We start from the raw sequence: 13,912 nt of genomic DNA, 5'->3' as shown, positions 1-13,912 counted from the left end.
CCTTCCTGCTTAGTGTAATGGACGAGACAGAAGCCTCCTTGGGCAAGCTTGTTAGGCAAGGCGTGGATGTCTGAGGGGATGGGGACCGGTGTGGGGGGCGGTGTGTGGCTGTCTCAGGGGCGACAGTCCTGAGCATGACCAGAATGGGCCTGGTCATTCACCAAGCCTAGCGCTCCACCTGGAGACCCAGAGTGGCTACCCTGCAGCACACGCCTGTTCCCATGTCCTCCAGTTATGTCATAGGTGTTTTCCTTACCTATGTAAGGTACATCACTGCTGGCCAGGGACTCCTGAGACCTGGGGCTCTTGCCCATTCCTATTAAAATTGCTATATGATCTGGAGGAAATCCCTTAAGATTTCAGGGCCCCTAGTTCCTCATCTGTCAAAAGAAGTTGCTGAAATAATTGGTCCTTGTGGCTCTAACTTGGTGATGTAGGCCTAGGCTGTAGTGAGTTTCGCACAATCTCTCAGACTCCGGGACGGGGATCCTGCGATGGGACATCCACCCTCACTGGCCCTGCCTCGTTCACCTCTAATGCCTCACTTCTCCCCAGCGGCCTCTAGAATGCAGCAAGTCCACGTCCATTGCATCAAATGGTAGCAGGAGAGAAGGTCCCTGGGAGTTCCAGAGTTAGGTCACTGCCAGTTGAGTCACGTGGGGTGTTTACAAAGCTCCCAGCTCCAAAAGCTCTTAGGTCTGGATTTTTTCACATCCCACAAACTGAAAGATGAAGGAAATGAGTGAAGGAAGGAATCAGTGTCCCCTCCCCATCTGACAGAAGAAGGCAAGGACTTCTTGAGCCACTGCCCCAGGTCCAGACAGCAAATTCATGGAGGAGCAGACGCCCCACATTCCAGGCTCCTGCACCCCAATTAGCCTAGCAGCCTGTCAAATGTTGCTCCTCACAGAACTTTGGCAAGGATCCCAAATAAAGAGTTTTGTATTAATATGTTAAATGTGGGACACTTTTTTAGGCTTAGAAAAAGTACTTGAGCTGAGAATTACACAGCCTGTTGTAGTTCTGTGCAATTCCACATTGGAAAGTGAGTCATTTTCAGACTCGCTCTCTCTGTCTCCAGCTCATAGCCAACGCCTGGTCAATGTGAAGTCACGCCTGAAGCAGGCTCCAAGATACCCGTCACTAGACCGGGAGCTCATCGAGTACCAGGAGAGGCAGCTCTTCGAGTACTTTGTGGTCGTGTCATTGCACAAGAAGCAGGCCGGGGCTGCGTATGTGCCAGAACTCACCCAGCAGTTCCCTCTGAAGGTACAGGGCGGGCCAGGCCTCTGCAGCCTACCAGGGGACTACTACGGCATTCTTGCCAAAATCTTGGTGGAGCTCGTGGTTTCAGGGAGGTGTGGGAGTCTGAGGAAAGCTTAGTGTCTAGAATCTCAAAAATGGGTCCTAATTAGGGTATATCAAATGGAAATCACTGCTGCTGGAGAATTTGGGAGGTCCCAGGAAGTGAGATTCAAGGACTCAAAGTATGGACAAAAATACTTACTCACTTCCTGTGGTCAGTCACTATGCTGACCGTACCATCCTCTTCATCCTCCGAGTCTCCTTATCCAGCCACATCTCTTCCCAGCCTATCCTAGAAGCCTCTTTCCTGTCAAGCCACACAGCTCTGCCTAAGGGGTGTCATGTTTGTGTCCATGCTAAACATCTGTACATGCACTGAACGGTGTATGTGTGCGTTCACGAGAACCCTATTCTATTCTAACATGGTTCTTGGCTATGTGGATTTGGCTTACCATATATTAAATCATGGCAGCTAAAATGAAATGGCATTCAATAAAGCCTAAAATGGCATGGCCAATAGTATTTAAATTATTCTCAGGCTTTGACATCAATATTAAAGATGTTTCACCACATTCTAATTCAGTTCAACCAGAGTTTACTGAGATCCTATTACATTCAAGCTGTTTTCTTCTTGGTCCTTGGGGATTACAAAGTTGAGCAAGATGTGTTTCCTGTCCTCAGGGAGCTTACACTCTGACAGGAGGGCATAAGGTAAGCATATAGTGACTCACAAGGTAGAACGTGACACTCTTCCTTCAGTTCATACAATGAGGATGCTCAGAGGTGGGAAGAGAGGGGGGAGCTCATGTTCTGGTCCTCTCAGAGCCTCCCTTTGCTGCCACCACTGAGGCATAAACCCAGCATGTACTAAGGCCTAGGTCCCAGCTGTCCGCTCCTTTCCTGGGCCAGCCTTCCTTCCATACTGCCCACAGTGGTCTAGCACAGCAATCAAGTCCTGTCCTTGGAGTTTAGGGTGGCAACTGTACATAACTGAAGTAAACCGCAGCAGCAGCCCTCCAAACTGGCGTGTATTCACCTTCCTCCTGCTGACCTCTGGGGCTAATCCCCTGAAAACGCCAGTGCTGTGGGTGTGCCCCCGTTTAGTTGAGAACCACACAGAGCGTGCACCAAGGCGCAAAGGACTGACCTAGTATCCTATTTACTCCCCTAAGGGCCTCGCACAGTGGCACACATGGCAGAACTTAATCAGTGTTCCAGAAATAAAGGCATTAATTCATGAATTAATGAATCATCTTATCTATTGAATGTTTGTAGTTTCCAGCCTAGAATCTCCAGGCTCCTAGACATCTACATTAAAACTTTGTTTGAGCAGAAATTTGCATTGTCACTGCTGAAAAGGGGACTAATCCAGAAATATATAAAGAAAAAGGTCTATAAATCCCACTATACAGAGATCATCACTGTTAGCATTTTGTTGTGTTTTCTTTTCTTTTCTCATAGCATAATTTTCTTACAAAACTGGGATTGTACATTGTATAATTTTTGTATCATGTTTTGTAAACCTATCATTATTTATAAACATATTTAATACAAATTCTAAAACACCATTTTTTAAATTACACGATGCTCCCTTATGTGGATATACCCTATCTATTTAACCACTCTTCTGTTGGAAATGTATCTTGCTGCCAGTGTTTCTTTAGACACATATTTTTAATACTATGGTGATCATTCTGTGTATGTGGTTTTGTATACCAGGCTATTTTATATCTCCTTGCCTTCACTCACTCTGTCTGTCAGAAGACCTTTTTTCCTCCTCCTTTCTCTTTTTCATGAGTTTTATCTCCCACTCCTACATTCACCTTAGTCAAGGTTTATACTCCATATTCACACACAAGATCATGCCTGCCATGTTCCATTAAAATGTTTGCTGTTGCACAGTTCTCTTTGTGGCAGTTCATGGAGACTAGGGTACTTTCCAGCCATCTATGATTGGTTGTATTGGTAAGAGATTTCTATGTGCTGCTTCGTGCATGCATGTATGTGCACACGTGGCTTGATAAGTCATATGCTGATGACTGTGTGTAGGCATGTGTGTGTACACACATATTGTGTTTATCATGCATGTGATCTGAGGGTGGTGCATCCAAATGATAACGGGGCGATGCTGAAAAGTGCTGGAACTCACTTTCCTACAAGGCCTGCTCTTCAGTTCTCTAAGGCTGTTTCCACTGTGGAAAGCTGTCATTAGTCCTTCCTTTGGTATTCTTTATAGTTGGGGGTCCCTCACTTGGTGGTGATTAATGACTTCTTCCAACAACTATGCCCAGCTGGTATTTGCTTCTCTGTGAGGCTCTCCAAGGGTAGTCAAAAATTAGTGCTTTGGCAACAGTCTGAGCTAGCGAATTATCAACTCAAAAACTGTTCCAGGATCAGTTGGAATCTTCTGGGTCATGGATGGAAGAGAGAACCATTATACAGAAAAGAAATAATGACCATTTATTCCGAAGAAGAAAAACTAAAGGACGATGAATGACTGGCTTTGAGTCTATAAATGGTGACCATGTTTCATTCATTGATAGTTGTCTCAACCATTAATATTACTGGCAGCTTTAATTAAATTTGATCTAGCCTAAAGGGAATCATACTGGAAGTGAGTTTTAAAGTTGAAAACAATCAGCACGGGGCTTTATTCACTTGGACGCTGTCTCTGGAGACCTGTCTCTGATATTTGATATTTGGTGGCCTTGGGAAGGCTTGAAGATCCTCTCTGAAGCGGTTGATGATACTGCTGGCCTGCAAACTTCGGAAACTGTCTGCCAGGCTGGTTTAAAGTGGAGGTCAGTGGCAAGCTTTGAGAAACAAAATAAGAAATTGGTGGAAAATATTACAGAAAGAAGTTAGATTAGACATTACAATTTCCTAACTTCAGAAATTCAGACTCCACTTGCTTCAAGTATCTGATATTTAAATTACTAAAAGTTGCTTTAGCATAATTTATTTTTCCTTAACTGTTTATATAGGAAATTTAACAAACTTAAACCTATCAAGAAACCTATCAACAAAAAAAAGCCAACAATTTTTCCCAACACTTTAGAAGTACCAATTTATAAGCAAACTATGCTAATTATAAACTATTGCTTTTTTTGTTTCACAAAGTTATATCTAGAGTACCTTTTTTTTAATTGTGGCAAAAACACATATAACCTAAAATTCACCATCCCAACATTTCCAGGTATGCCGTACAGTATTGTCAACTACTTGCATGTTGATGTGCAACAGATCCCCAGAATGGAGTGCTTTTTGAAAGCACAGGTTCCTGTTCATAAACAAAATAAGCAAACTCTTGGCTTATTTTCTAAATCTCTAAATCAGACTTTATTAATTTGCTCTGTTTTTAAGTAAGATGATATTCATTCAGTCTCGGATGTGTCAGATAAATCAGAGACAGAAAAACAGGCAGACTAGAGATTAAGATCATTTTTATTTCTAGCTAGATTCCATACTAGTTTTGTGATCATGGGCAAATTGCTTAACTTCTCAGGGCTTATTTCCTTATCTCTAAAATAAGAATGTCAGGCTGGCTGATGTCTGGTTTTCTTCTAGTTCTGACATTCAAGGACTCTGAAATGAGTTGAATTTCACTGTATAATATAATTTAACTGGATGTATTCGCTAAGAAGTGTTGTAAAACATCTTTGCCTGGATCAAGGAGAGACAGCCTTGCCTGGACCCAGAGGTTGGAAGACTGGATTTGAGTGTCTGCCTTGCAGATTCATGAGTTTCCTATTTGGAAGGGATTGCCATGACCATATTTCCTTATTTGATTAAAATACTCGTATTCTGGGCCAGCCCAGTGGCACAGTAGTTAAGTTCACACGTTCTGCTTCAGCGGCCCAGGGTTCGCCGGTTCAGATCCCGGGTGCGGACCTACGCACTGCTTGTCAACCATACTGTTGCAGGCGTCCCACATATAAAGTAGAGGAAGATGGGCACGGATGTCAGCTCAGGGCCAGTGTTCCTCAGCAAAAAGAGGAGGATTGGCGGCAGATGGTAGCTCAAGGCTAATCTTCCTCAAAAAAAAAAAAAAAAAGGAAAGAAAGAAAATACTTATATTCCAGAATGTTAAATGTAGAGAACATTTCTCTAAAGCACGTTATTTTTTTCTCCTGTCTTACCCCACAAGACTATGGTTGGAACTGCCTGGGGAAAAAAAGGCCCCAGCAGACTGAGCGGCAGCCCCCTCCCATGAGAGAAGGTCAAGGTGGTGGTCACGACTGTGGGAAGATGGGAGATGTGGTCTTGCCAAGCATCTGCCTCACTCTTCTATGCAGAGGTTTATTCTCCAGCCTTCTCTTGCCCTTCTCCCTGCAGTTGGAAAGGTCTTTCAAGTTCATGAGAGAGGCTGAGGACCAGCTGAAGGCTATCCCCCAGTTCTGTTTCCCCGATGCCAAGGATTGGACTCCTGTCCAGCAGTTTACCAGGTATGTGCTGGTATCTCCCCTTCCTACCCCTAAAGACTAAGACGAGAACTAGAGAGGGGGTCATAGATGGCAGACCCCTTAAGTCAATCTTACTGTTAAGCAATCCTGATGGATCTGAGCCTAGAGATTTCTCCTACCAGTGTTTTTAAAACTTCCCTGCAGATAAGAATCACCTTGCTAAGTAGGCAGATTCCAAGGCCTCCCACTCAGTCTGAAAACATATCTGTTTCATAAGCCATCATGAAGGGCAATAAGGTAATTCTAGGTCTAGGAAAAATCAGGGAAATATTGCCCGTCACCCATCCTTGTCCAGTGCTCCCGACACATTTCTTCAATAGCCCATCCAGGGCTTACTCGGAGTAGAGAAAGTTTACATTTCTGCTTTAACCCTTTTTGTTAGAAACCAACATTTTTCTTATCAGATGTTTCAGCAATTGACCACACTCAGTAGGCTGCAACTCCTAAGTGTTTGAGGGACACTGTGTTCCTTGAAGTTGGCCCAGCAGTCTTTAAGGATAGTCTAAGTCTCAAGGTGGCTCTGAACAGACTGTTTCCCTGGAGAGCCGTACCAGGGACAGTTCTGAGAGGTACAGAACTGTCCCACTCTTCGACTGCTCCCTCACTGAGTCACATCCCTAGATCAGCCACCTCACCCTCAAGCTCAGTGAAAGCAGTAGCCACAATAGATGCCCAATGAATGACTGCTGTTTTGTGCAATGGGATGGCTCAGGTGACAGACTTATATGAGAGCTCAAGATGAAAAAAAATTCCCCTTTCCTCTCGGGACACATTGACACTTCAGATCTCCCTCTCCCTGACATAGGCTCTGAAGCTCTAGGCGACCAGAGTCCCAGCACAGAGACGGACAAGCAGGACAGGGAGCAGCCGTGTTCGACAGCCTCCTCCAAAATGTCTCCTGGTTGCTCACCACAATGTGTCCTTCATTTTGTTTTGCTTTGTAATGCACTTTTGTTTTCCCAACCACAGTGAAACATTCTCATTTGTCTTAACTGGAGAAGACGGGAGCAGAAGGTTCGGTTACTGCCGAAGACTGCTGGTTAGTACATTGTGCTCTCAGTCAGCACGAGCGCCGTGCAGAGCCAGCACTGGCGTCCTAAGGTTTTGTTCACCATGTACCATGAGGGAAGGGACAGGAGGTGTGGCAGTTCATCAGGGTAGTTAAAAACATGGAGGATTTGGAGGCCCTCCTGAGTCTTACTGGTAGATGGGAACGATATCTCTGTCTCCTTCGGAAAGAAAATACTTTCTCCATTGTTTTCCCTGCCAAATAAAAGACTTTGCTCTCCTTAGGCCAAATGTCCTTTCTAATAAACTACCCTAAACAGACTTTTTAATAGCTTAGAGAGAACGTTCATAATAGTTGCTCAGGGCAGAAGAAGGATAGTTTTATTGTTCCTGATGCAAGTAATTCAAGTGTCTCCTTCAGAACAATCACCTTTAAAAGTCAGAAACTTATTCCAATAAAATGACCGTGACAAGACATTTTAGAACTTGTCTTTTTGAGGCCCATTCTTTTGAACATTTGCAGTCATGGCAAATCATTTTCTCTGAGAATGTGTTTTAGTCTTAGAAATAGGTTAATATAGTTTAGAGTCAAGAATAATGCATGGCACATATAGGTGTTCAATAAATATTTGTTGAATTAGTGAATAAAAAGTATGGATAATAATTGAAAAAGTTAAGTGGCCTAATTTTTGTTGATAAAATTACTTTAGAGTTTAAGAATTGAGATTGATTTTCTTTTTTGTTTTGAAAATTAGCTTAAATTCAGTTTCCAAAAAGGATTTTCAGAAATGATTTCTCATCTGGAATTATCATTATAATAAACATATGGTCTCCAGGTAACTCCTTAGAAGGAACTACAGTGATTTGGGTAAACAAGTTAGGCCTCCTTACTTATGGTCCATAGGCCATATTGAGCACCTACTGTGTACACAACACCCTTGATTTGGTTCTTTCAGGAAAATAAAAAAATACATACCACATGGCCAGGAGTGCCTTCCACCTATAAGATGGAGTATTGGTAATTTCTTACCTCATTGGGTTGTCCAAAGGTCTGGTATGTGGACACAGCAGGCACCCAGTAGGCACTCAAAAGCATTTGGGTTCTATCCTTCCCTGGGGTTGGTAACACTCCTGATTTCCTTGTGTTTCACTCCAAAAGCCTGGTGGCAAAGGAAAGCGTCTCCCTGAAGTTTACTGCATCGTGAGCCGCCTGGGATGTTTCAGCCTCTTTTCCAAGGTGAGGACTTGGGCCTCAGAGAACGGAGGAAGGGAAGGGAAGGCAGGGCCCAGGAGGACCCAGCAAACACTCCAACTCTGGGCACTTTTATAATCTTATTCTCTACCTCTTTTCCTTCCCACTTCCTCCTCCTCCGCTCATCACCTCCTCTCTTCTCTTACCATTGGGATAGGAAAGAAGAGCTGATGAAAGGCAGGGCCCAGAAGCTGGGGAAGAGGAGGGAGTCAAAGTAATTGTAGTCGAGGATGGGAGGGGAAGAGGATCTTCCCAGAATGTTCCATATGTTTTATTTTCCTTCCTCTAAGCTTTTTTTTGTCATACTAGCTTTTGTTGAACAAAAAAGGCCACTATGATGGATGGATGGATGTGTATCTATGTATCTGTATGTTCTGTGTGTGTATATGTTGTGTGCTTATGTGAGATTTATTATTATAATAGTGCTCTAAGTCTATCAAAATCTTAATATAATTTGGTCCTCTTTTTGGGAAAATGAGCCAGTACATCAAGACATAGGAATTGCCATATTGAATTGGCCCATCCACCCCAGTATTTTGGATTGGTGTATAGGAGATAACTACTATCCTACATGATGCTAATCTCAAAAATTAGGTATAATCCAATATTTGTTTCCTATATTAACCAGACATGAGTATCCACAAATTTATTTTAAATCCTTCTTGAGCATCTATTTCAGTCTAGCTTTCTTTTGGAGAACTGACATCCTACATCTAGTGTCCGTGGATGTAAAGCAGCACTTCCTAAAAGCATTCTGAAACAAAAGCCTGCCTCCTGCCCACCCTTCACCTGAACTCAGAGGAAGCCTGAACTATACTGATGGAGAGTGACCTCTTGCCGTGGTAGAACTTGTAACTTCTACGCAAGTCTGTTTGAAATAATTAACGGTATCAACGTAATCTGAGACACAGTCTCACATCCACTCCACCTGAGGTGGTAACCGTTCTACATTAAAGTTGGTCATTTACAAGCTCTAGCACAGGTGTGCCTTGCTGCTCATGCCAGTCTTTCACACAAGTTTGTTTAAAGGTGGCCGTGTCGTTGTGAGAATGCTTATGGAAGCTAGAAGTAAAACAGCCCGTGTGAGTTAGCCCAGCATCCAGTGGCGGCTTCGGAGTTCAGAAGCTTCTTTGCTATGTCATGGACAGGGCACACAGAGCAAGTAAACATGCTGACTTACTTGTGTGGTGCACAGTCCTGTGATTTCCTGCAAGTTGTGTGGCTGGGGATATTTTAGGAGTGTAGCATGCTGACTTGCCAAAGACCACACAGCAAATACTCAGGAGAGAACCAGAAACGGAGCTTAGCTAACTGATCCTTAGGATTCAAGCTGTTTCCAGGTGTGGGACAGGATGACTAAAATGGCAACTTGTCCTTTAGTAAGAACAGCTCTCAGAATCTCTGAAGAAGGGTGTATCATTAAATATGGCCGCAATAATGCTGTGTAACAAGCCACAGTGGCTTAAAGCGGCAATCATTTACTCTCAAAGACGAGCAGGTCAGCTGGGGTTCAACTCTCTTCGTCTCGGCTGGGCCCATTTATGTGCTGCAGGGCGGCTGAGGTTGGCTGATCTAGGCTGGCTGATCTCTGCTTTAGGCTACACGGCTGGGGCTCGTCCACATCTGTGTCATCCTCCTTAGACAGTGAGCTGGCCCATGTGTGCCCTTCTTGTGGCAAGGGCACAGGCACAAGAGGGCAAGCAGACACACATAAGGCAGGCCTCCTAAGGCCTGGGCTTAGAACTGGCACACTGTCACTTCTGTCTCAGTGTTCCTCAACCTTTTTTTCATTATTGCTCCCCTAAGCAGCCCTGTCAGACTTTTTCCCCTCAATTGCCTCCCCAGACCTCATAAAATTCTTTTAAACTTTTTGTCATATTATTTTTTATTGTGCTAAAATGTGCATAAAATTTACCATTTTTAAGTGTACCGTTCAGTGGCATTATGTTCATTCACACTGTTGTGCAACCATCCCCACCATCCACCTGCAGAACCGAAACTCGGCACCCATCCAACACTAACTCCCTATCCCCTCCTCACCCAGCCCCTGGCAGCCACCATTCTTCTTTCTGTCTCTATGAATTCGACTACTCTAGGAGCTCATGTAGGTGGAATCATACAATATTTGTCCTTTTGTGTCTGGCTTACTTCACTTAGCATAATTTCCTCAAAGTTTATCAATGCTGTAGATTATGTCAGAATTTCCTTCTTTTTAAGGCTGAATAATATTCCATTGTATGTATATACTACATTTTGTTTATCCATTTATCCATTGATGGACATTTGGTTTGTTTCTACCTTTTGGCTACTGTGAATTATGCTACTTTTAACGTGGGTGTACAAATATCTGTTTGAGCCCCTGCTTTCAATTCTTTTGGGTAAATACCCAGAAGTGAAATTGCTGGACATGTGGTAATTCTATGTTTAATGTTTTCAGCAACTTCCATACTCTCTTTGGTTTATTTTAAGATTGGCACCTGAGCTAACATCTGTTGCCAATCTTTTTTTCTTCTCCTCCCTAAAGCCCCCCAATATGTAGTTGTATATTCTAGTTGTAGGTCCCTCTGATTGTGCTATGTGGGACGTCCCCTCAGCACAGCATGATGAGCAGTGCCATGTCCACACCCACGATCTGAACCGGTGAAACCCTGGGCCGCCAAAGCGGAGCACGCAAACCCAACCACTTGGCCACGGGGCCAGCCCCTTCCATACTATCTTTTTAATAATAAATTTTATTTAACCCAATACATGCAAAATATTATCAACATATAATGTTGAAATATGAAAAGTGGTTGATATTTTACATTCTTAATTTTGTATTTTGAAATCTGCTGAGTATTTTATACTTACAACACATCTCAATTCAGACTAGCCGTATTTCAAGGGCTCTATAGCTACATGTGCTACTATTATAAATGGCATTTTTATTTAAGCTCTTTGATTACTAGGTTGTGGAGGGTCTTGCATTTGGATATGTTTGTGTGTGTGAGGAAGATTGGCCCTGAACTAACACCTGTTGCCAATCTTCCTCTTTTTGCTTGAGGAGGAGTGTCCCTTAGCTAATATCTTTGCCAGTCTTTCTCTATTTTGTATGTGGGATGCCACCACAGCATGGCTTGATGATTGGTGTGTAGGTCCACGCCAGGATCCGAACCCACAAACCCTGGGCCACCGAAGCAGAGTGCAGGAACTTAATCACTACGCCATCAGGCCAGTCCCTTGGATTTTTTTTTTAGTAAGAATTTTATTGAGAGAAATTCACATACCATACAGTTCACCCATTTAAAATATATAATTCAGTGACTTTTAGCATGTTCACAGAGTTGTGCAATCATTACCACAATTTTGGGACATTTTCATCACCCCAACAAGAAACTGTACCCATTAAGAGTCACTTCCCAACCCTAGACAACCTCTAGTCTGCTTTCTGTCTCAATGGATTTGACTATTTTGATTGTTTCATCTAAGTGGAATCTTATAATATATAGCCTTTTGTCACTGGCTTCTTTCACTTACCATAATATTTTCAAGGTTCATCCATGTTGTAGTATATGTCAGTATTTCATTCCTTTTTATGGTTGAATAATATTCCATTATATGGATATCACATTTTGTTTATCAGTTCACCAGTTGATGGACATTTAGGTTGTTTCCACTTTTTGGCTGTTATGAATAATGCTGCTGTGAACATTAATGTACAAGTTTTTGTGTGAACATATGTTTTCATTTCTCTTGGGTAAATATCTAGGAATGGAATTGCAGAGTCATATGGTAACTCTGTTTAACCTTTTGAGGAACTGCCAGACTGTCTTCCAAAGGGGCTTCACTATTTTACATTCTCACCTGCAGTGTATGAGGGCTCCAATTCCGCCACTTCCTCACCAACACCTGTTATGTTTTTTTTATTATAGCCCTCATAATGGGTGTGAGGTGGTATCTCATTGTGGTTTTGCTTTGCATTTCCTTAATGGCTACCCCCTGCCTTAATGGTTATCCATGGATACACTGTTTATGTATCTGTTTATGTACTGTGGCCCGTTAGAAGGCTACAAACCATTATAATATCTAAATTTTTTTCACCAACACCCCAAAAAGCAATTTTTCCCCATTGGAGGTGGTATTGCTCCCATGGAGAATGCACATGGCCAAACCCATGTGACAAATAGGACCGTTTTCAAAGTCAAGGGGGCAAGGAACTATACTTCACCCTTTAGTAGGAGAAACTGCAAAGTCCCATCGCAAAGAGAGTGGATACATAGAGGAGAGAATGGGGTGATGACACTTAGGGCAAAAGAGACTATAAGCTTGGCCTGATGAAGACAGCAGGACTTCCCCATAATTCTTCAATCATCCTGGCAGGCCCACTTCATCTGGAAGGGTGTGACCCCTTGGTGACCTGACTTCAGAGTTTTCTGATCCTCACAGATCTTGGATGAGGTGGAAAAACGACGAGGCATCTCTCCTGCCCTGGTGCAGCCCCTCATGAGGAGTGTTATGGAAGCCCCTTTCCCAGCCCTGGGCAAAACCATCATTGTCAAGAACTTCTTGCCAGGATCAGGAACTGAGGTAAGCCATCAGGTTCCTATCCTGTCCTAGGTGGGGATGGCCCAGACAGCCAAGTCCCAATGGTCCGAGGGACTGGCTTGCAATGGGCTGTCACATTTAGTGATGTCCTCTTGCTCCTCAGGCTGGCCCAGATCACTCATCTTATGAGAGCATCATAAATTCCACTCTAAGTCCAGTCCATCCAGCTCAGGATTCTGGGCCAAGGAGCAACCCCCAGACCTATGCCATGGCAGTGCGTGGTGTTTCTTCACGTGATGTTGGCGTTGCACGTTAGGGACCTACACTGAAGATATTTAGCTTCTCTTACTAGCTCATTACCTTCCTAAATTGTATTTGAACCTGTTTATGTTTTTGGTCTGCATCACCTCTATAACCTTATAGTGTAAAACAGATTCTTTTCAGGGAAGACAAGCTCAGGTATTACTTTGTTTTCATCCTAGACTTTGAAGCATGTCCCTTTCCTTGGCTGGGCTGGGATTTGATGCAGGGGCTTGTTTTCGACCTTCCTATTCCCATCATATGACTCTCTGGACCTCAGAAGGCAGATCCCATTGAGCCTTGAGTCTCTAGTTCCAAAGGCCCTTGGAAAAGCAGGTCACCTCTGGAGACAGGGGAGGGATGAGGATGGGTTTGGGATATTCTGGAACAACCCAATTTCCCAGCACGGAGAGGAGCAGTCTCCCTGTTGCTGGAGAATCCTAAGCCATCCCATACCAGACACAGGTGGCGTGGCCATGGGGATGTTACTGTTAGCCCCACAGTGTCGGCAGCACTGGGCAGGTGCTGTGCTGAGAGTAAAAGCCAGACTCGAGGCTCACTGCGAAGGAGGCAGCTATTGAAAGAGAAAAATGTGCATGTGAGTAGTGACTTGAGATGAATTTAGGAACATTTCAACAAGTGCAGAACGAGAAGATATGCACACTTAACATAAAGCTGGAAACACATCATCAGGAAGGGACTGGAATGGGGTTGGGTTCATTAAGAAAAGCCTTCTAGAGGAGGTGAGTCTTGCAAGTGCTGCCGGGATCTGCTGGTCCTCCTGCATGAGCCTGTGATTCCGTTGCAGTAAGAATATTCCCTTGTGAGACAGAGACGCTTTCCTGTGGGGCTGTACGGGATAGGACACTTTCATGGTCATAGAACTCCCTTAGCGTGTCCAGATACGTCATTGCCAAGGAGAGCCTCCAGCCACTTGGGGCCAAGGGCCATTGATTCTTCCACCCTCTCTCCCCACCTCCATCTGAACTGTCCTCACACTCAGCCATGAGACTGAGTCCCTACCACCGCTTCCCCAGGATCTCTTTTCCCCAGTCCTTTT

The 13,912-nt window shown here is 43.8% G+C and overlaps 1 protein-coding gene across 5 annotated transcripts in view; it reads left to right on the top strand.

The window, feature by feature from the left end:
- Nucleotides 1-13,912, top strand: part of DENND2A (DENN domain containing 2A) — a 94,288-nt gene that overhangs the window by 58,965 nt on the left and 21,411 nt on the right. For all 5 annotated transcript variants that reach the window (XM_044774906.2, XM_044774837.2, XM_044774809.2 and 2 more), the window contains 5 exons: nucleotides 1,082-1,269; nucleotides 5,641-5,750; nucleotides 6,738-6,807; nucleotides 7,936-8,013; nucleotides 12,454-12,594. In XM_044774906.2, the coding sequence (XP_044630841.2) occupies nucleotides 1,082-1,269; nucleotides 5,641-5,750; nucleotides 6,738-6,807; nucleotides 7,936-8,013; nucleotides 12,454-12,594 (587 nt within the window). The remainder of the gene's footprint in view (nucleotides 1-1,081; nucleotides 1,270-5,640; nucleotides 5,751-6,737; nucleotides 6,808-7,935; nucleotides 8,014-12,453; nucleotides 12,595-13,912) is intronic.

The sequence above is a fragment of the Equus asinus genome, chromosome 1 (genome assembly GCF_041296235.1).
Source record: "Equus asinus isolate D_3611 breed Donkey chromosome 1, EquAss-T2T_v2, whole genome shotgun sequence".
Taxonomy (NCBI): Eukaryota; Metazoa; Chordata; class Mammalia; order Perissodactyla; family Equidae; genus Equus; species Equus asinus.
The sequence above is the reverse complement of the archived record's forward strand: the minus strand, read 5'-3'. Positions and strand labels throughout refer to the sequence as shown.